The sequence below is a fragment of the Myiozetetes cayanensis genome, unplaced genomic scaffold (genome assembly GCF_022539395.1).
Source record: "Myiozetetes cayanensis isolate MyiCay16 unplaced genomic scaffold, myiCay2020 scf4, whole genome shotgun sequence".
NCBI lineage: Eukaryota > Metazoa > Chordata > Aves > Passeriformes > Tyrannidae > Myiozetetes > Myiozetetes cayanensis.
In genome coordinates this window covers 61,483,778-61,497,626 of record NW_026087631.1, presented here as the reverse complement: position 1 = coordinate 61,497,626, position 13,849 = coordinate 61,483,778, and the positions used below count along the sequence as shown (strand labels likewise).

Below are 13,849 nucleotides of genomic sequence, written 5' to 3'. Positions count from 1 at the left end.
AACAGTCCTTTTTAAAAAGCTCTGGCTTTGAAGATAAGGATATCACACTGTCTTTCTATGCATCTATGTTTTGAATACATTCAACATAGGCCCTTGCATTAATTTGTTCCTTCTAAATAAATTATCATGTTATTGTAGTTAATTCTGTTAATCATTTCAGTAACATAACTGAGATATTTATTCAAATAGGAATTCCACTGAAATAGGATTTCTATTAATGTGTAGTTCACGTCTTTATCAAAAATATTTATTAGTATGCTGAGGAATTATTACAAATATTACAAATTATTACAAAATATTATTAAAAATTAATATAGTCACAGCAACCCTTTGATATTACAAGGCTCAGCAATCAATCAGAACTCCACATATCACTTAACAAAGTTATCTGTTTATACAGATTATATTCAATACATCTTATCACCTAGATCATATAGTTCATAGTCAATGCTTTGACAGAAAAAAGCACTGCTGAATCACTGTCTAGTCATAGGCTGTAGTTGTAATACTTGTGAAACTTGAGAAGCTTTTTTCATGTGGTGTTTTAAATGTCTCAGTGTGCAAGAAAAGGAAAATTTAACTCAGTGTTTAAGTACCTAGTTTAAAAAGGAGACCTACAGTATGCTTCTTTTTATCATGTATTTCATCCCTAACAAATTTTAGAATGTGAAATGTACAGAATAATATTGTTTCTTACATTCAAAAAATATAAAATTAAATATTTTGGAACAGTAAGTTTGCTTCAATAAACACAAACAAAGCAAATCTGTTGGAGTACTGTATCTCCAGTGTTTTGACAGTATTTAAAATTACATTTGCTAGTATTTACTGTTGTGGAACTGGAATTGAAACTCCTTTTTCTGACTCAATGTGCTGAAGAGGACCTTATCCTACTGAAGTATCTCTTAGAGTCAAAGATAAATGTTGGTAGTGTCTTCTAAACCAAAGAAATGGTAAAAGTTTCTTTGAACATGTTTCTACAGTATTCACTGAAATGCTTCTGATGTTTTGCTAGCTTGTGAGGCATCATTTACATACAGGCAGTTCTTGCTTTTGGAAAAAAGCTGTATCTTTCAAATATGCAAAAAATATATATTGGACTACATATCTGAATTTAAACTAGTTTATTAAAAAAAAAAATCTGACTGCAATTATTCTTCCAAAGGAAAAAAATATGTTTACTGACAATATTGGAAAATGCTATTAAGTTAAATTACTATTTATCTCTGTACTCAACACTCAGCATGGGGTATTTTTAAACCAAAAATTCCTCATTCCCCCTAACACAGAGTGAATAATATTGCTGAAATTGGAAATAGAGCAGATTGTGCTAATACAAAATTATTGAAAATTAACAAATTGAACAATAAAGAACTGAACACAAAATTAAACTAATGAGAGTATGTATTCTTCCAAATGCTAGTTACTTATTTTCTTTTATATCCATTTCCTGGAATTGTTTAAGTTCAACCTGAAATATGATGTGAAAAAAGAATAAAAAAAGAAACTTTATTGGAGAGTTTGTATGTTCTGAATAGCATTTACTGGTTTAAACAACAGTTTTAATACCTCTCTTTAGGGATTTAAGTTTAAGCTGATGTTTAAGATCTCTGTTTACTTTAAGAATTGCATTTTAGCACACTGCAGTTTTGTAAAGGCAATGAAGGCAGTGAAGTTCTGTGGATAATATGAAAACATCATCTCAGTGATATTAATGCTTAAGATGAATGACAGCAGTGGTTTTAGTGCCCTTCTGGAATACAACTTCTGTAAGCTGGGGAACATGTAGCTTATCTTCACTGAACTTAGTTTTTCATCACAATGTTCTAGCCACTAGTTAGAAAGCTCACCCCATGGAAAGATGGGTGTTATTATTACAAGTTTTAAGGTAGATCAGGCTGCAATATGGAATGACCTTTTAACATTTCTTTTTCCTTTTCATAGGACATTAAAAGCTTTCTCCAAAGACCTAAACAAGCACAATCTACTGATGGGGGGAAAAAGCATGTAAGAACATCAACTGTTGTTCATGAACATTAAGAAATATTTTTTTCTTAAGTTTATAAGAAAGTTGTCTTAGATCTACAGTCCTCTCTTCTATAAGGAAGGCTGTTTTGTTGTTGTTGTGAGAGCAAAATCCCATTGCAGTTAGACATTTTCTGTTACTTTAAATTAAAAAAAAAAACAAAACCACCAACAGGAAAAGTTATGGTTTGCTCATGTCAGATAGTCTGATCATATTTCTAAATAAAATTAAACCCTTTTCTGAACATAAATAAAGATGATAATGTGTTCATTAAGAGTTGGTTTAATAAAAGGATATGTCCAATTCTTCTAAGTAAACTAAGATATCTGTTCACTTTTTGTTATGCGTATATTTTATTAATTATTTAATTAATTAAACGTTGTAATCCATTAATCCTTTAAAACATGTTGCAATTTGTAGTGAATAAAATAAGTGAATGAAAACACTGCTTTCTCAAAGATCAGGATAAACTACCAAAAGGGCATGAAAATGGAGTGCCTGTTGACAGTGGAGATGATGACTCTGCTATTCAACCTTTCTAACCTTCCACTGCATCTCAGCTCTGCTGCCACGTGCTCAAAATCTACAGGCTCTTCCTCCACTGCAGCACCAATCAGAGCCCAGTGGTGTGGGTGGCACAGGGTTACCTCCCCTCACAACACGTGGCACAGACTTGCAGCAGCAGGGCAAGCAGTGCACCGTTAGTGGTTCCACTGCCAATTTTGCACATCACATCAATGGTTGCAAGAATTGTTGGGGTTCCACACCACTGTTTTCAGTAACTGATCAAGAGTCCTTTTTTCATTCACATGGTGTATTCAAGGGCTCTGGGCTCTCCAGACACATGTTGCAGATTTTCATGTGTGATGGGTATTTGTCTAAAACTCCCTATGGCACACCATGACACCTAGAGGGTGTTGGCTTCTCTGGCAGATTAAGTAGAGTTTTGGTCAAATGCTCTCATTTATGGCTGAAGTGGTTGTTTCTTTTTCTATATCAAGTGTGACTCTTACTGTTGTTTCTTTTTCTATATCAAGTGTGACTCTTACTGTTGTTTCTGGAAGTTTCTCTGGAATGGATTTCAAATAAATTTTCCTGTTATTAGGATGTTTGTGTTTAAATGTAGTTTTATTCAACTTTTCCATTCTCTTGTGTCTGGTGATGGCTAATTATAAAATGATAGGAACTGTTTTTTCATGGAAATTTGTGGCATACATTTCAGAACACTCCTGAGTTAAAAATCAAGATATCTAATAAACCTTCAGTTTTCAGTGGTATTCATTCTTCTGATCTACAGTTTCAAGTTTTCTGAAGATTAAACATAGGAAACAGTGATTATTGGAACTCAGTGTAGCATCTAAATTTGTAGTCTGTCAGCTACCCAAGGTGGTAGCTAACACTGGGCATTCTACATTGTCTTACTAGCCTACAAATATTATTAATAAGTAAATAATTCCAAGATACCTACTCTCCTTCATTCTGGAGTATATTTTTCTGGATTCAGCATTACCCTGGTAAAAATTGCACAAAATATTTAAAGATTCCTTTCCCTGGTTTGATTCTTCGAAGCATTCAATGCTCTCTAAGAATACAAATAATCCCATTAAAGTCATGGAACTTACAGGGAACCACAAACCTTTCCCCTTTGTTGAGAATGCCATCTACAGAGAATGATTTTTACATTTTTAATGTATCTTTATTAGTTTTTAGTCAAGTATGTATGATAGTATTGTACTTGCATAACAGTTGCTGATGTCCCTTATGAGGTTTCTAGATTGTGGTCTTGAAATATAAAAAAATTATCTATTAAAAAAAAAAAAAGTAGCATACCAAAAAAAAAGGATAAACTGGCATAGTTAAGGTTAGACAGTGACTAACAGACCAGATAAATAAATTTATCTGGTAGTAAATATTTTGTCAGATTTTTAGAACCTGATGTCAATAATGGTGGGTTTATTTCTTTTGTTGATTAAAGACAGTAAAATTTTGAAAGGAAAGTTAGTCTAGAGGTAGCAGATCAAAGCATTTATATGTGATATACTAATCTCAGAATAGAACCCAGTGAGATTATCACTTCAGGCAAATAATGTTGTGTCTCTTCACTCTACCTATTTTGTCTAACCACACCGGCACAGAAACAGATGTAACTGTGTTGTGCCCCCGCAAACCATGCTGAAACCTCAACATCCTCCTTTTACTTGTGACAACAGACTTTATGATGCATACAAATTAATCTGCTTTGTTACCAGAATCATTTCTTCACATAACATGTACAACTTGGTCAAAATTTCATCCCCAGCATTTTTGTCTGTCTATCTATCTATCTATCTATATTCATACAAGACTCTGACTTTTTACTTCTCATATGAAACTATTACATGGATAGAAAAGAATTGAAGTTTTGCATGCCTTTTGCATGTTCCATGATCTTTAAATTGTGCTTTTGTTCCAAATGAAACTAAAGAAGGCTAACGAAGAAATGAAATAAATAGTTTCTTAGTAAAAGCCAGCTTTAATTAGTGTTAGATTCTGACTTTGCATACTGGAGATCTCCATGTGAAAATAAAAAGGCATTATTTTCAGAAAGGTTGCCTACAGTCCCTAAAGCTGAATGAGGGAAGAAGAGGGAACTTCAGCTTCTGGAAATCATAAATTTATATTTAGGTAAGATTTTGCAAGTATTACACCTTTGTCATACACTATTTATATATTTTACCTATGGCCTAGAGTGGGACATAAAATCATTACTGATAAAGTTTGAAATTAAGTGCAGATTGTGGTGCAGTGTCAAGTAATGAACAGTAATGAACTGCTCAAGTAATGAACAGTAAAGTGGATTGCAAGTGTCAAACTTCATGCACTGCTCATACACTCCTCTATGAGAAAAGGAAAGGTATAATTTGAAAAGTGAAGGACATGTGCCCTGACAATAACAACTTGTTTTTGTCAACAGTTACTATTTGACTATAACTGAGTATCACAATAGTTATTCAAGAGACTTGGAGTTCCCAGCCAAATGCTGGTACCCAGACATGAAAGAGGTTCTTGTTTTTATGAAGAGGGAATGCTGAGTGGATTTACATTTAGATTTGGCATGGGGTTAGTGTCATATCATGTTCAGTTTTCAAATCTACAGTTCAAGCAGGGTGTTGGAAAATGGAAAGTGTTCAGAGAATAATGTCAAGAATTATGGGAAATCATATTTTGTATAAGAAAATTCAAGGAACTTGATGATCTTACTTGATCAAAGGAGAACGTAATGGGGTTTCAGGTATCACTTTTACAAATTCCATGTAGGGTATCTTCAAAATAACAGGCTTCAAATTAATAAGCAGATTTTTAATAGGAAGTAGATTAACTGTTGTAGCAACTAGCTAAATACGCCATTTTCCTCATCAGAATTATAAAATCAAGATAGATAATTCTTTTAGATCCAGCTTGTGACAGGAACTGAAAGAATAAATAACTGCATATTTCATGATAAAATACGTAATTCAAAACTTAATCTGAAAGATTAGTTTGGCTTTCAGTTAATTGTATGCCATGTGTTCGATCCTGTTTTCACAGCCTGCTATATTTTAAAGTTCTATTTACTCCTTAGCTTCACTTATGTCAGGTATTCTTGTGTATGCTGCATAGAAATGCTTGGATAGTTTGCTTTAGAAAAGGTGCAAGGAAGCTTACATTATCAATATTCTTATACTAACTAAAATTACTTGTATTCCATCCCTGAAAAAATCTTCTTTCAAAAAACCCAGCAAACCAAAAGGTTCTGCTGCATTAGGATGTTTTCTACACTTTTATTAGCTTGCATAAAATCTCTCTGCATAAATCAGTCTCAACATTTTGTTCTGTAGAGAACTCAGGCTCCATGTTAGTCTGTTTCAGGGCTAAGACCCATTCCTTTACAGAAGTAGAACCCCTCCAGGCTCGTTTCTCAGGAAGCAGAGTGTAGCACAGGAAGATGCAAAATTTGCAAGCAACCAGAACACTTTTAAAGGCAGTTTTGCTTTGGCTTGGCTTGGGGTTCTTTTTGCTTTAAAATGCAGCTGTGTGATATCACATTGTTGCCATAATAGCAGGAAAAGTTCCTCAATCTGCTCTGTGGTCCTTACCTCAAAATTTCCACTGAGCATGAGGTTCAGACATGGTTTCTTTTTGTATTCTTCTTAAGTGAAGCCAGCTGTTTCATTAAAAACCTTTTAGGTCTGCTGAATTTTCTTAATGTGTGCAGACAGCTAAAGGGAAGTTCTCCAAATTGCTGGAGAAGCACAGAATGATAGATATGATCTGAAAATCAAGCGTAGTGCACAAGCTTCTTTGCAGTATTATAGTTATGCAATTAAATCATTATCAATCCGAAAAATTCAAAAGATGTAATACTGTTCACTTTATCAGTAAAAATTACCCATGTTGATACTGTTTTTATTACCTCTAACAGATTCTTTAACAAATACACTTATTTGTAAGTAGAAAAGCAGTTGCATTTAATTGTCAGTTTTACAAGATGTCCTTGACACTGGGAAATAAAATATTTTCTATCTATTTTTAAGTATTATGTGTAATGAAAATTCTGCAGTTCAATATCTTGTCTTAGGACATCCCTGAAAATTCAAGTAGGAAGGTGCAAAAGGCTGCCACTCTGAAATGAGTAACCTCTCACAATATAAATGCTGGGGCATTTCCAGCTGGGGAGCAGCTCTGCGGGAAAGGGGATGTTGGTGGACAACAAGCTGAACTTGAGCCCTGGCAGCAAAGAGCAACTTTGGCATGTATCAACAGGAGCACAGCTAGAAGTAGATTGAGAAAAGTCCTTATCCTCAGGCAGTTAGCACTCATCATATTTACAGTGTGTGTCCAGTTCTGTACCTCCCAGTACCAGAAAGATGTCAACACTTACATTCAGGACTTCTCATTTACATTCGTTACGTTCAAGGCCTTTCAGTATCATGGCTTCAGTAACAATGCTTTGGACATTCTTCAGAACAGCAGAGCTTTGACTCAGTAATGCAAGGCTTGACAAGCTTCTAGCTCATGCCCTTGCTGCATTAACATAAGAAAAGTGGTTGACTGTATTTTGAGAAAAGCTTGTACTTACCTTGCACTGTGAATATCTCACCTGTTAAATAAAAAGTAGTAATAGTTCCTGTCAGTAACAAAGAATGTGCCCACGCACATAGTTCAAGTTAGGCAAAACATTTAGTTTTCCTTTTTTTTCTTGTGACAGTTCATCTGTTCCTTGTTTCCAACACATGTATAGATATAGATAGATAGATAGATAGATAGATAGATAGATAGATAGATAGATAGATAGATGCATATATGTACACATTTATACACACATATGCATATATATATGTACACATATGTGAATACATATACACATAGAGAGCACTAAAGCTTTTCTTGCCTACTTACAAATAGGAGTAAATTTTCAACTGAAGAAGTTTAATTGCATCCTGATTAACCATTAATTGCAACTTTTCCAGCAAATGACATTCTGTGCTCAAGATAATTTTTGACTTTTTTTTAAGTATACAGCCTTTTTAGCTGTTTGATCGCATAACCTGATCCACTGCAGAACTTCACGTATATTATTATAACTACCATAAAGTAGGATTAGGAGAAGGTCTTGGTCATAGTTGGTTCTATGGAAGTGTTTCTTGTTCTACATAAATAATAATTATAACAGTGTAGAATTTTCATTGGACATTTTTAATTTGTAAATGGAAATAACCACATGTACAAAAATCAAATCAATATTGCCAGTATTTTAAAAACTGCATGTGCTGAAATCTCTTGGAATTCAAAGTTAGTATACTCAGGCCTAGATTAAACATACAACAAAACTTTGCAGTACAATGACGGCTGACATTCAGATAGTACATATTGCAACTGATTTAGCATCAAGTTTTTTCTTTTTAACCTCATAATGATTAGTAGTGAGGCAATGAAATCAGAATTTTTTTAAACTGGATATGTCATTCACATTTTTTTCTGGGAGAAACCTGAAAGGGAGGAAGGGAGGCTGTGGTTACGGTTCTGTAATAAGGACATGTCTCACAGAATCATAGAATAATAGTATATACTGAATTGGAAGGGACCTATGGGGGTCATCAAAATCCAACACCTGGCTTTACGCAGGAGACCCCAAGAGTCACACCATGTGCCTGAGAGTGTTGTCCAAACTCACTGTGAACTCTGTAGGCTTGGTGCTGTGACCACTGCCCTGGGGAGCTTGTTCCAGTGCTTGATGACCCTTTGGATGAAAAACCTTTTTCTACTATCCAATCTAAAGCTTCCCTGACACAACTTCAGACCACTCCCTCAGATCCTGTCACTGGCCACCGCAGAGAAGAGATCAGTGTCTGCCCATCCTGTTCCCCTCACGAGGAAGGTGTAACTGCAGCAAGGTCTCCCCTCAGTCTCCTCCAGGCTGAACAGACCAAAGGACCTCAGCTGCCCCTCATACGGCTTCCCCTCAAGGCCCTTCACTGCCTTCATTGTCCTCCTTTGGACACTCTCTAAGAGCTTAATGTCTTTTTTATATTGTGGTGCCCAGAACTGCCACAATATTCAAGGTGAGGCCTCCCCAGTGCAGAGCAGAGCGGGACAATCCCTTCCCTCAACTGGCTGGTGGTGCTTTGCCTGGTGCCCCCCAGGTCCTTCTGGCTGCCAGGGCACTGCTGACTCATATTCAACTTGTTATCAACCAGGACCCCCAACTCCCTTTCAACGGCACTGCTCTCCAGCATCTCATTCCCCAGGCTGTACATACAACCAGAGTTGCCCCATCCCAGGTGCAGAATCCAACACTTGCTCTTGTTGAGCTCCATACAGTTGGTGATTTCCTGGCCCTGTAATTTGCCAAGGTCTCACTGCAGGGCCTCTCTTGCGTTGAGGGAATCAACAGCTCCTTCCAGTTTAGTATTCTCTGCAAACTTACTTAGTATCCCTTTGACTCCAGCATCCAAAAGTAGTTTAAGATGAAGATTTTTGAGAGCACTGGGCCTAAGATGGAGCCAAGTCAAGTGAAATGGAGGTGTCAAAACTGGCTGTAAGATAATTAGCGAGTTTAGACAATGGAATCTTGCTAAAACAAACAGAAACTGTTAATCTTTCTGCAGCAAACATACATTCTTAGGAGGCAAATACAGTTTTCTGAAAAATGCCTTTTTTTCTGTTCTGCCCTTGGCAAATGGAGCAGGAAATAGAAGGTTTCAGCTTCTATTCTAAAGGATCTCAAACAAACCATAGAAACTTATTTTCCTAATTTTTAGAGATTGACGTTAACCTCTTCAGGTTTTCTGCATAAGACTTTTAAGCAAAATTAACTTTGGCTTTAGAAGAAATACATTTTCAGTAACTGTCAATTTGGCTCTTTTTCTCCCCTACCACTTCCTTTAAAATTTGATCAGCCCTCTGAAGCTTAGCCCATGGCATATTTTCAGCTCTGATTACCTGCATTACACAGGCTACTCAACAATCAGCACAGCTTTATCTTTTCCCCAGGCAAACTATCCTAGTTTGAATTGATCTTTCCTCAATCTGATTGTGAGGAAAAGAAGAAAAGTCTTTCTTACTTCATCCTTCCCATGCTCAATTGTAAACCCAAAGGGTTAAAATGCAAAACTCCTTAAAAGCTCCAAAACTGAGCAAAGGAAGGGCTAAAAGGTGGCTTCTCAGAAACAGATGAATTAGAAGTAAGAAACAGATTTCCTCTTCTCTACCACTACCCACATCTGAACATACAAACAACAAAAACAATGGTAAGGTAAGGAACAAAATGAGGACAAACTCAGAAAAAAGAAAAAAAAAAACAGAGCTGGTACTCAGATAAAATCAAAGATTGTTTCCTATCATGAGTTTGTTTTGGAGCATTTATATTCATAAGGTGAATTTTTGTTTCTACTAAAGTCAGTGGACTGTTCGTTACTAATTTCAAACTAAATCAAGTTTACATCTGGAGACTGACCTTTGCACGAAACTTCATCCTGAAGTTCTCAACAAAAATCCTAGTAATTATTCTTGGCAGTTTTTAGAAAACTGTTCATTTATCATTGCAATAAATGATGAGAAAGAACATGCAGAACATCCAACACTGATTTATTTTAACACTTTCCTTTCTGAAAATATTCCCCTCTTTTTCAGGTTGAATTCTAATTCCATGGTCCAATGCCTTTGTTATGTTTTGTGTTCTAAGCTGAAAAACCTTCTTTCTTTTGGAAAGCCAGATATAATGACCAAATGTTTTCTTAATTTTTCACTTATAGAGAAACAAGTTCTGATACCTCTCATCATATACCTATATAGACTTTCCTCTATATTACTGAGTTCACATTCTGGAATCAAGCATCCCAGGCATCTGGTCAGACTTTACTGAATTTTTGTGAAGCCTATCTAGAAATAATTAATGATCCCTCTCCCATCTTCTATTCTATCTCCTCGAAAAATTGCTAACAAACCTTTCAGATGTGTTTTTAAAATAGAAAAGGCCGATTACAAACAAATATGTTACTAGGGTTTAAAACAGCCTTATAAAATTAGTGAGTCCATATTGTTGCAGAATACGGATGCAGTTTTCTTTAAAATATGCTATTGGCAGCAGCTATGCTCTGCTTGGACTTTGGGGAATTTGCGGGATATGCCATTTTGGGTGTTTATGTTATACCATGTGTTCCTTCATTGGTTGATACCTGTCTAAAAATGTAATATAAATAGAAAAAGACTTAGTATCTTGCAACTGCAGCTTAACTTCCCTAATTCCTTATGAAGACTTTTGATGTCGACACATACAAGTTTTTATCTTACAAATACAGGAATGTATTATGAGAGCGTGATTCTTAGCACTTCACTACAGAACACATAAAGGCAAACTATTTAATGTAGAAAAGTAGTTTAATTCATTGCTAGTGAGTATTACAGCTGATCTTTATCACATTAATGCTCATGGAGGCTTAGTTATGAAACACTGAGCTCACATCTGTGCTAGTTTTGTATCTGCGTATGAGCGGTCTAAGCACTCTCAGAGTTGGAGAACAGGCTAAGCTGTTACATGGATTTAGGAACTGTAAACTGTGTTTTCAGATCTGCTCGATTCATTTCCCCATTTTAATCTGCAGGCAAGTGTTGATTCCAGTACTGAACAAACTTACTTACCCGCTCTGTATTTAGAAATGAAAACTCAGTCTGACATAACAAAGGTTTACAAATCCTTGCATTAAATCAGGCTGAATTAGATTTGTTTGGCAGGAGTTGCACAGTATGTTAAAAGTATTTTACCAGAGATTTTCAAGATTATATTCTTGCATTGATGTTTTAGTGGAGCTGACTGTGTTAAACTGTTGCTCTTGAAAAGGCTATTAGCACAAATGAGAGTAGCATACACAATACAGAGGCCAGGCAGGTTTTTGGAATAACTGGCTAAAGGTTTTTTTAATTTCTATCACAGGCATAAAATGTTTTGCACACTAAATACTTTGCTTTCATGTAAGGAATGTCACGTTTTCTATAGTGAAGTGCATTCCTCTGTTTATAAACTAAAGACTTGGTGTGTTAGCATCAAAAGTGTTGATAGGGATTTAATGAAGTTAAGCAGCAGCTGCAAGATAAATAAATCAATCTTATTCTAGTAGAAATGTATTATTAGAGAGGTGTTAATCAATAAAGGATATAAATATAAATACACAGTAAGCACAGCATGCACACAGATGATTTAGGTAAACAAAAGCATGTTTAAGGGCTTAGTGAGGAAAGAATCTGTATGCCTAAGAAGAAAGTATCAATATATGTTATCGTATTGCTTCTCCTTATGCAAAGAATGTGTGGGCATGAAAAAATAACTTGGAAAGACTGCAATACTTTTGTAAAATTAATGAAGAAGAAAGTACAAGTGTTACATTGTTGGGTTTTTTTCTGTGCAAACAGAGAATATATTGTAGAATTTCCTGGAATATCCTGGCTGATTAAACAATTGCATTCAGCCAGACATACAATTGATATAAACAGATAAATGGTATTGGAGGAGAAGATACATAATTGAACTTCCAAGGAAAGGCATGTTGCTGCGTGTTGTCTCACTTCTGTTTGCAAGGGCCAAATGCAGGTGTACCGACATGAAGGAGAGGATAGTGTAGTCCCAAGTTGCTTTGGTTTACTCAGTTAATGTTTTGACAGGTTTTGCATCTCCTGCTCTAGAGCCACATTTCACTAAGCAGGACACTGCGAGCTGACCTAATTTGATCTGAGTAGATTGCACTTCTAACACATTCACAAATATAAACTGACCTAATTTAGATCCTCATACGTTACTGTGGTTGAAAGGTCCCTGCATTACACTGATTGTCGTGCTTATTTGAAAGTGAAGGGCTTTGGAAACTTTTCAGATAGACAAAACAAATGAAATCACTGTCTTAGTAATTGCTGTAGCAGCAGTGACTCAGTTATAATAATTTACCTATTTGAGTTTAACCCAAGTTTTAAACATTTGAAATATCACCTGGAAACTCCAGGTCAGTTTTTTTCCTCCTATCTGAAAAGATGCAAAGATATGGGTTTTCAGACTTGTGCGGTGCTGGAGAACCTCTTCAGCCTCTTTTTCACAGTCTTGTGTGATTTGCAGAATCAATAGCATTAATTACTAACTTATTATTTTGCATAGATCCTTGCCTTTGTGTAGTCAGAAAGGGAAATTTTGGGCATGAAGTTGGATCCAGTTAACTCCTTCTGCTAAAAGTGTTATTTTTAAAGTGGTGGTGGCATTGTAGTGGGAGGCTGTGAGTTTTCTCCTCTTGAACAAAGAAAGGGGAGGGGAGAGGAGGGGAGTGGAGGGGAAGGGAAGGGAAGGGAAGGGAAGGGAAGGGAAGGAAGGGGGAAGGAAGGGAAGGGAAGGAAGGAAGGAAGGGAAGGGAAGGGAAGGGAAGGGAAGGGAAGGAAGGAAGGAAGGGAAGGGAAGGGAAGGGAAGGAAGGGAAGGGAAGGGAAGGGAAGGGAAGGGAAGGGAAGGGAGAAGGAGGAAGGGGGAAGAGAAAGGAGGGGAAAGGGGGAGAGGGAAGGGGAGAAGAGAAAGGAAGGGGAAGAGGGGAAAGGACTGTGCATCTTGACAAGCATTAGATTTTTCCATGTTCACCTGTGAGAAGTGAAACTTATTCTAAAGACAGAGATTTCTCTTATGCGATTAAGTAACTGTAGAGTGCTGATCTATGAGAAACATGCAGACCACAATCATTCATTCCCAACATGTACAACCAGCAGCAGGTTGCCTGCGTGCTAGTGGCTCATTAGATAAAACAGTTCTAGCACATAAACCACAGGCAAAAGTGTCACGTCGCACCCACACCTACATGAACCACTGGTGCTTCTTTGGGGTAAATAAAAAAATCTGCCTCTGTCAATGTTTTTTTCACAAGTACCTTTGTTTACTTTTACACAACAAAGTAGTTTGTCAGGTAATGTGTTTAAATGAACACACGGAACAAAAAAAATGGTAAATATTTATTTCTGTATCGCTTTGAAGATGGGAAACCATCTATAAGAGCTGAGTTTTAGTTATAGTAATCATCTGGAGCTTGTTGTCTTAAATAGCAGAACTGTCAAATCCATCACTTATTGCCACAGTTATTGAAATTGTTGTTTTCAAATATTTTTTTAAAAAACTTAACTCCTTTCATCTTTGCTAGGCATTCACTGAAAAGATGTGGCAATGTATTTATGATTCATATACTTAATTTACGGTTTGGAATACAAATTTTAAGTTTGTACATATCAATCCTGCATATTTTTAGTAATTCTTATGTATAGTGTAAATTATTATAACATTCTTGTT

At 36.0% G+C, this 13,849-nt stretch overlaps 1 protein-coding gene across 4 annotated transcripts in view; it reads left to right on the top strand.

Annotated features, from left to right (window-relative positions):
* The window catches only part of SPEF2 (sperm flagellar 2), a 77,054-nt gene extending 73,959 nt beyond the window's left edge, over nucleotides 1-3,095 (top strand). For all 4 annotated transcript variants that reach the window (XM_050329255.1, XM_050329251.1, XM_050329252.1 and 1 more), the window contains one exon: nucleotides 1,945-3,095. In XM_050329255.1, coding sequence (XP_050185212.1) covers nucleotides 1,945-2,040 — 96 coding nt within the window. In that variant the 3' untranslated portion in view covers nucleotides 2,041-3,095. The remainder of the gene's footprint in view (nucleotides 1-1,944) is intronic.
* Nucleotides 3,096-13,849: the final 10,754 nt, after the last annotated feature.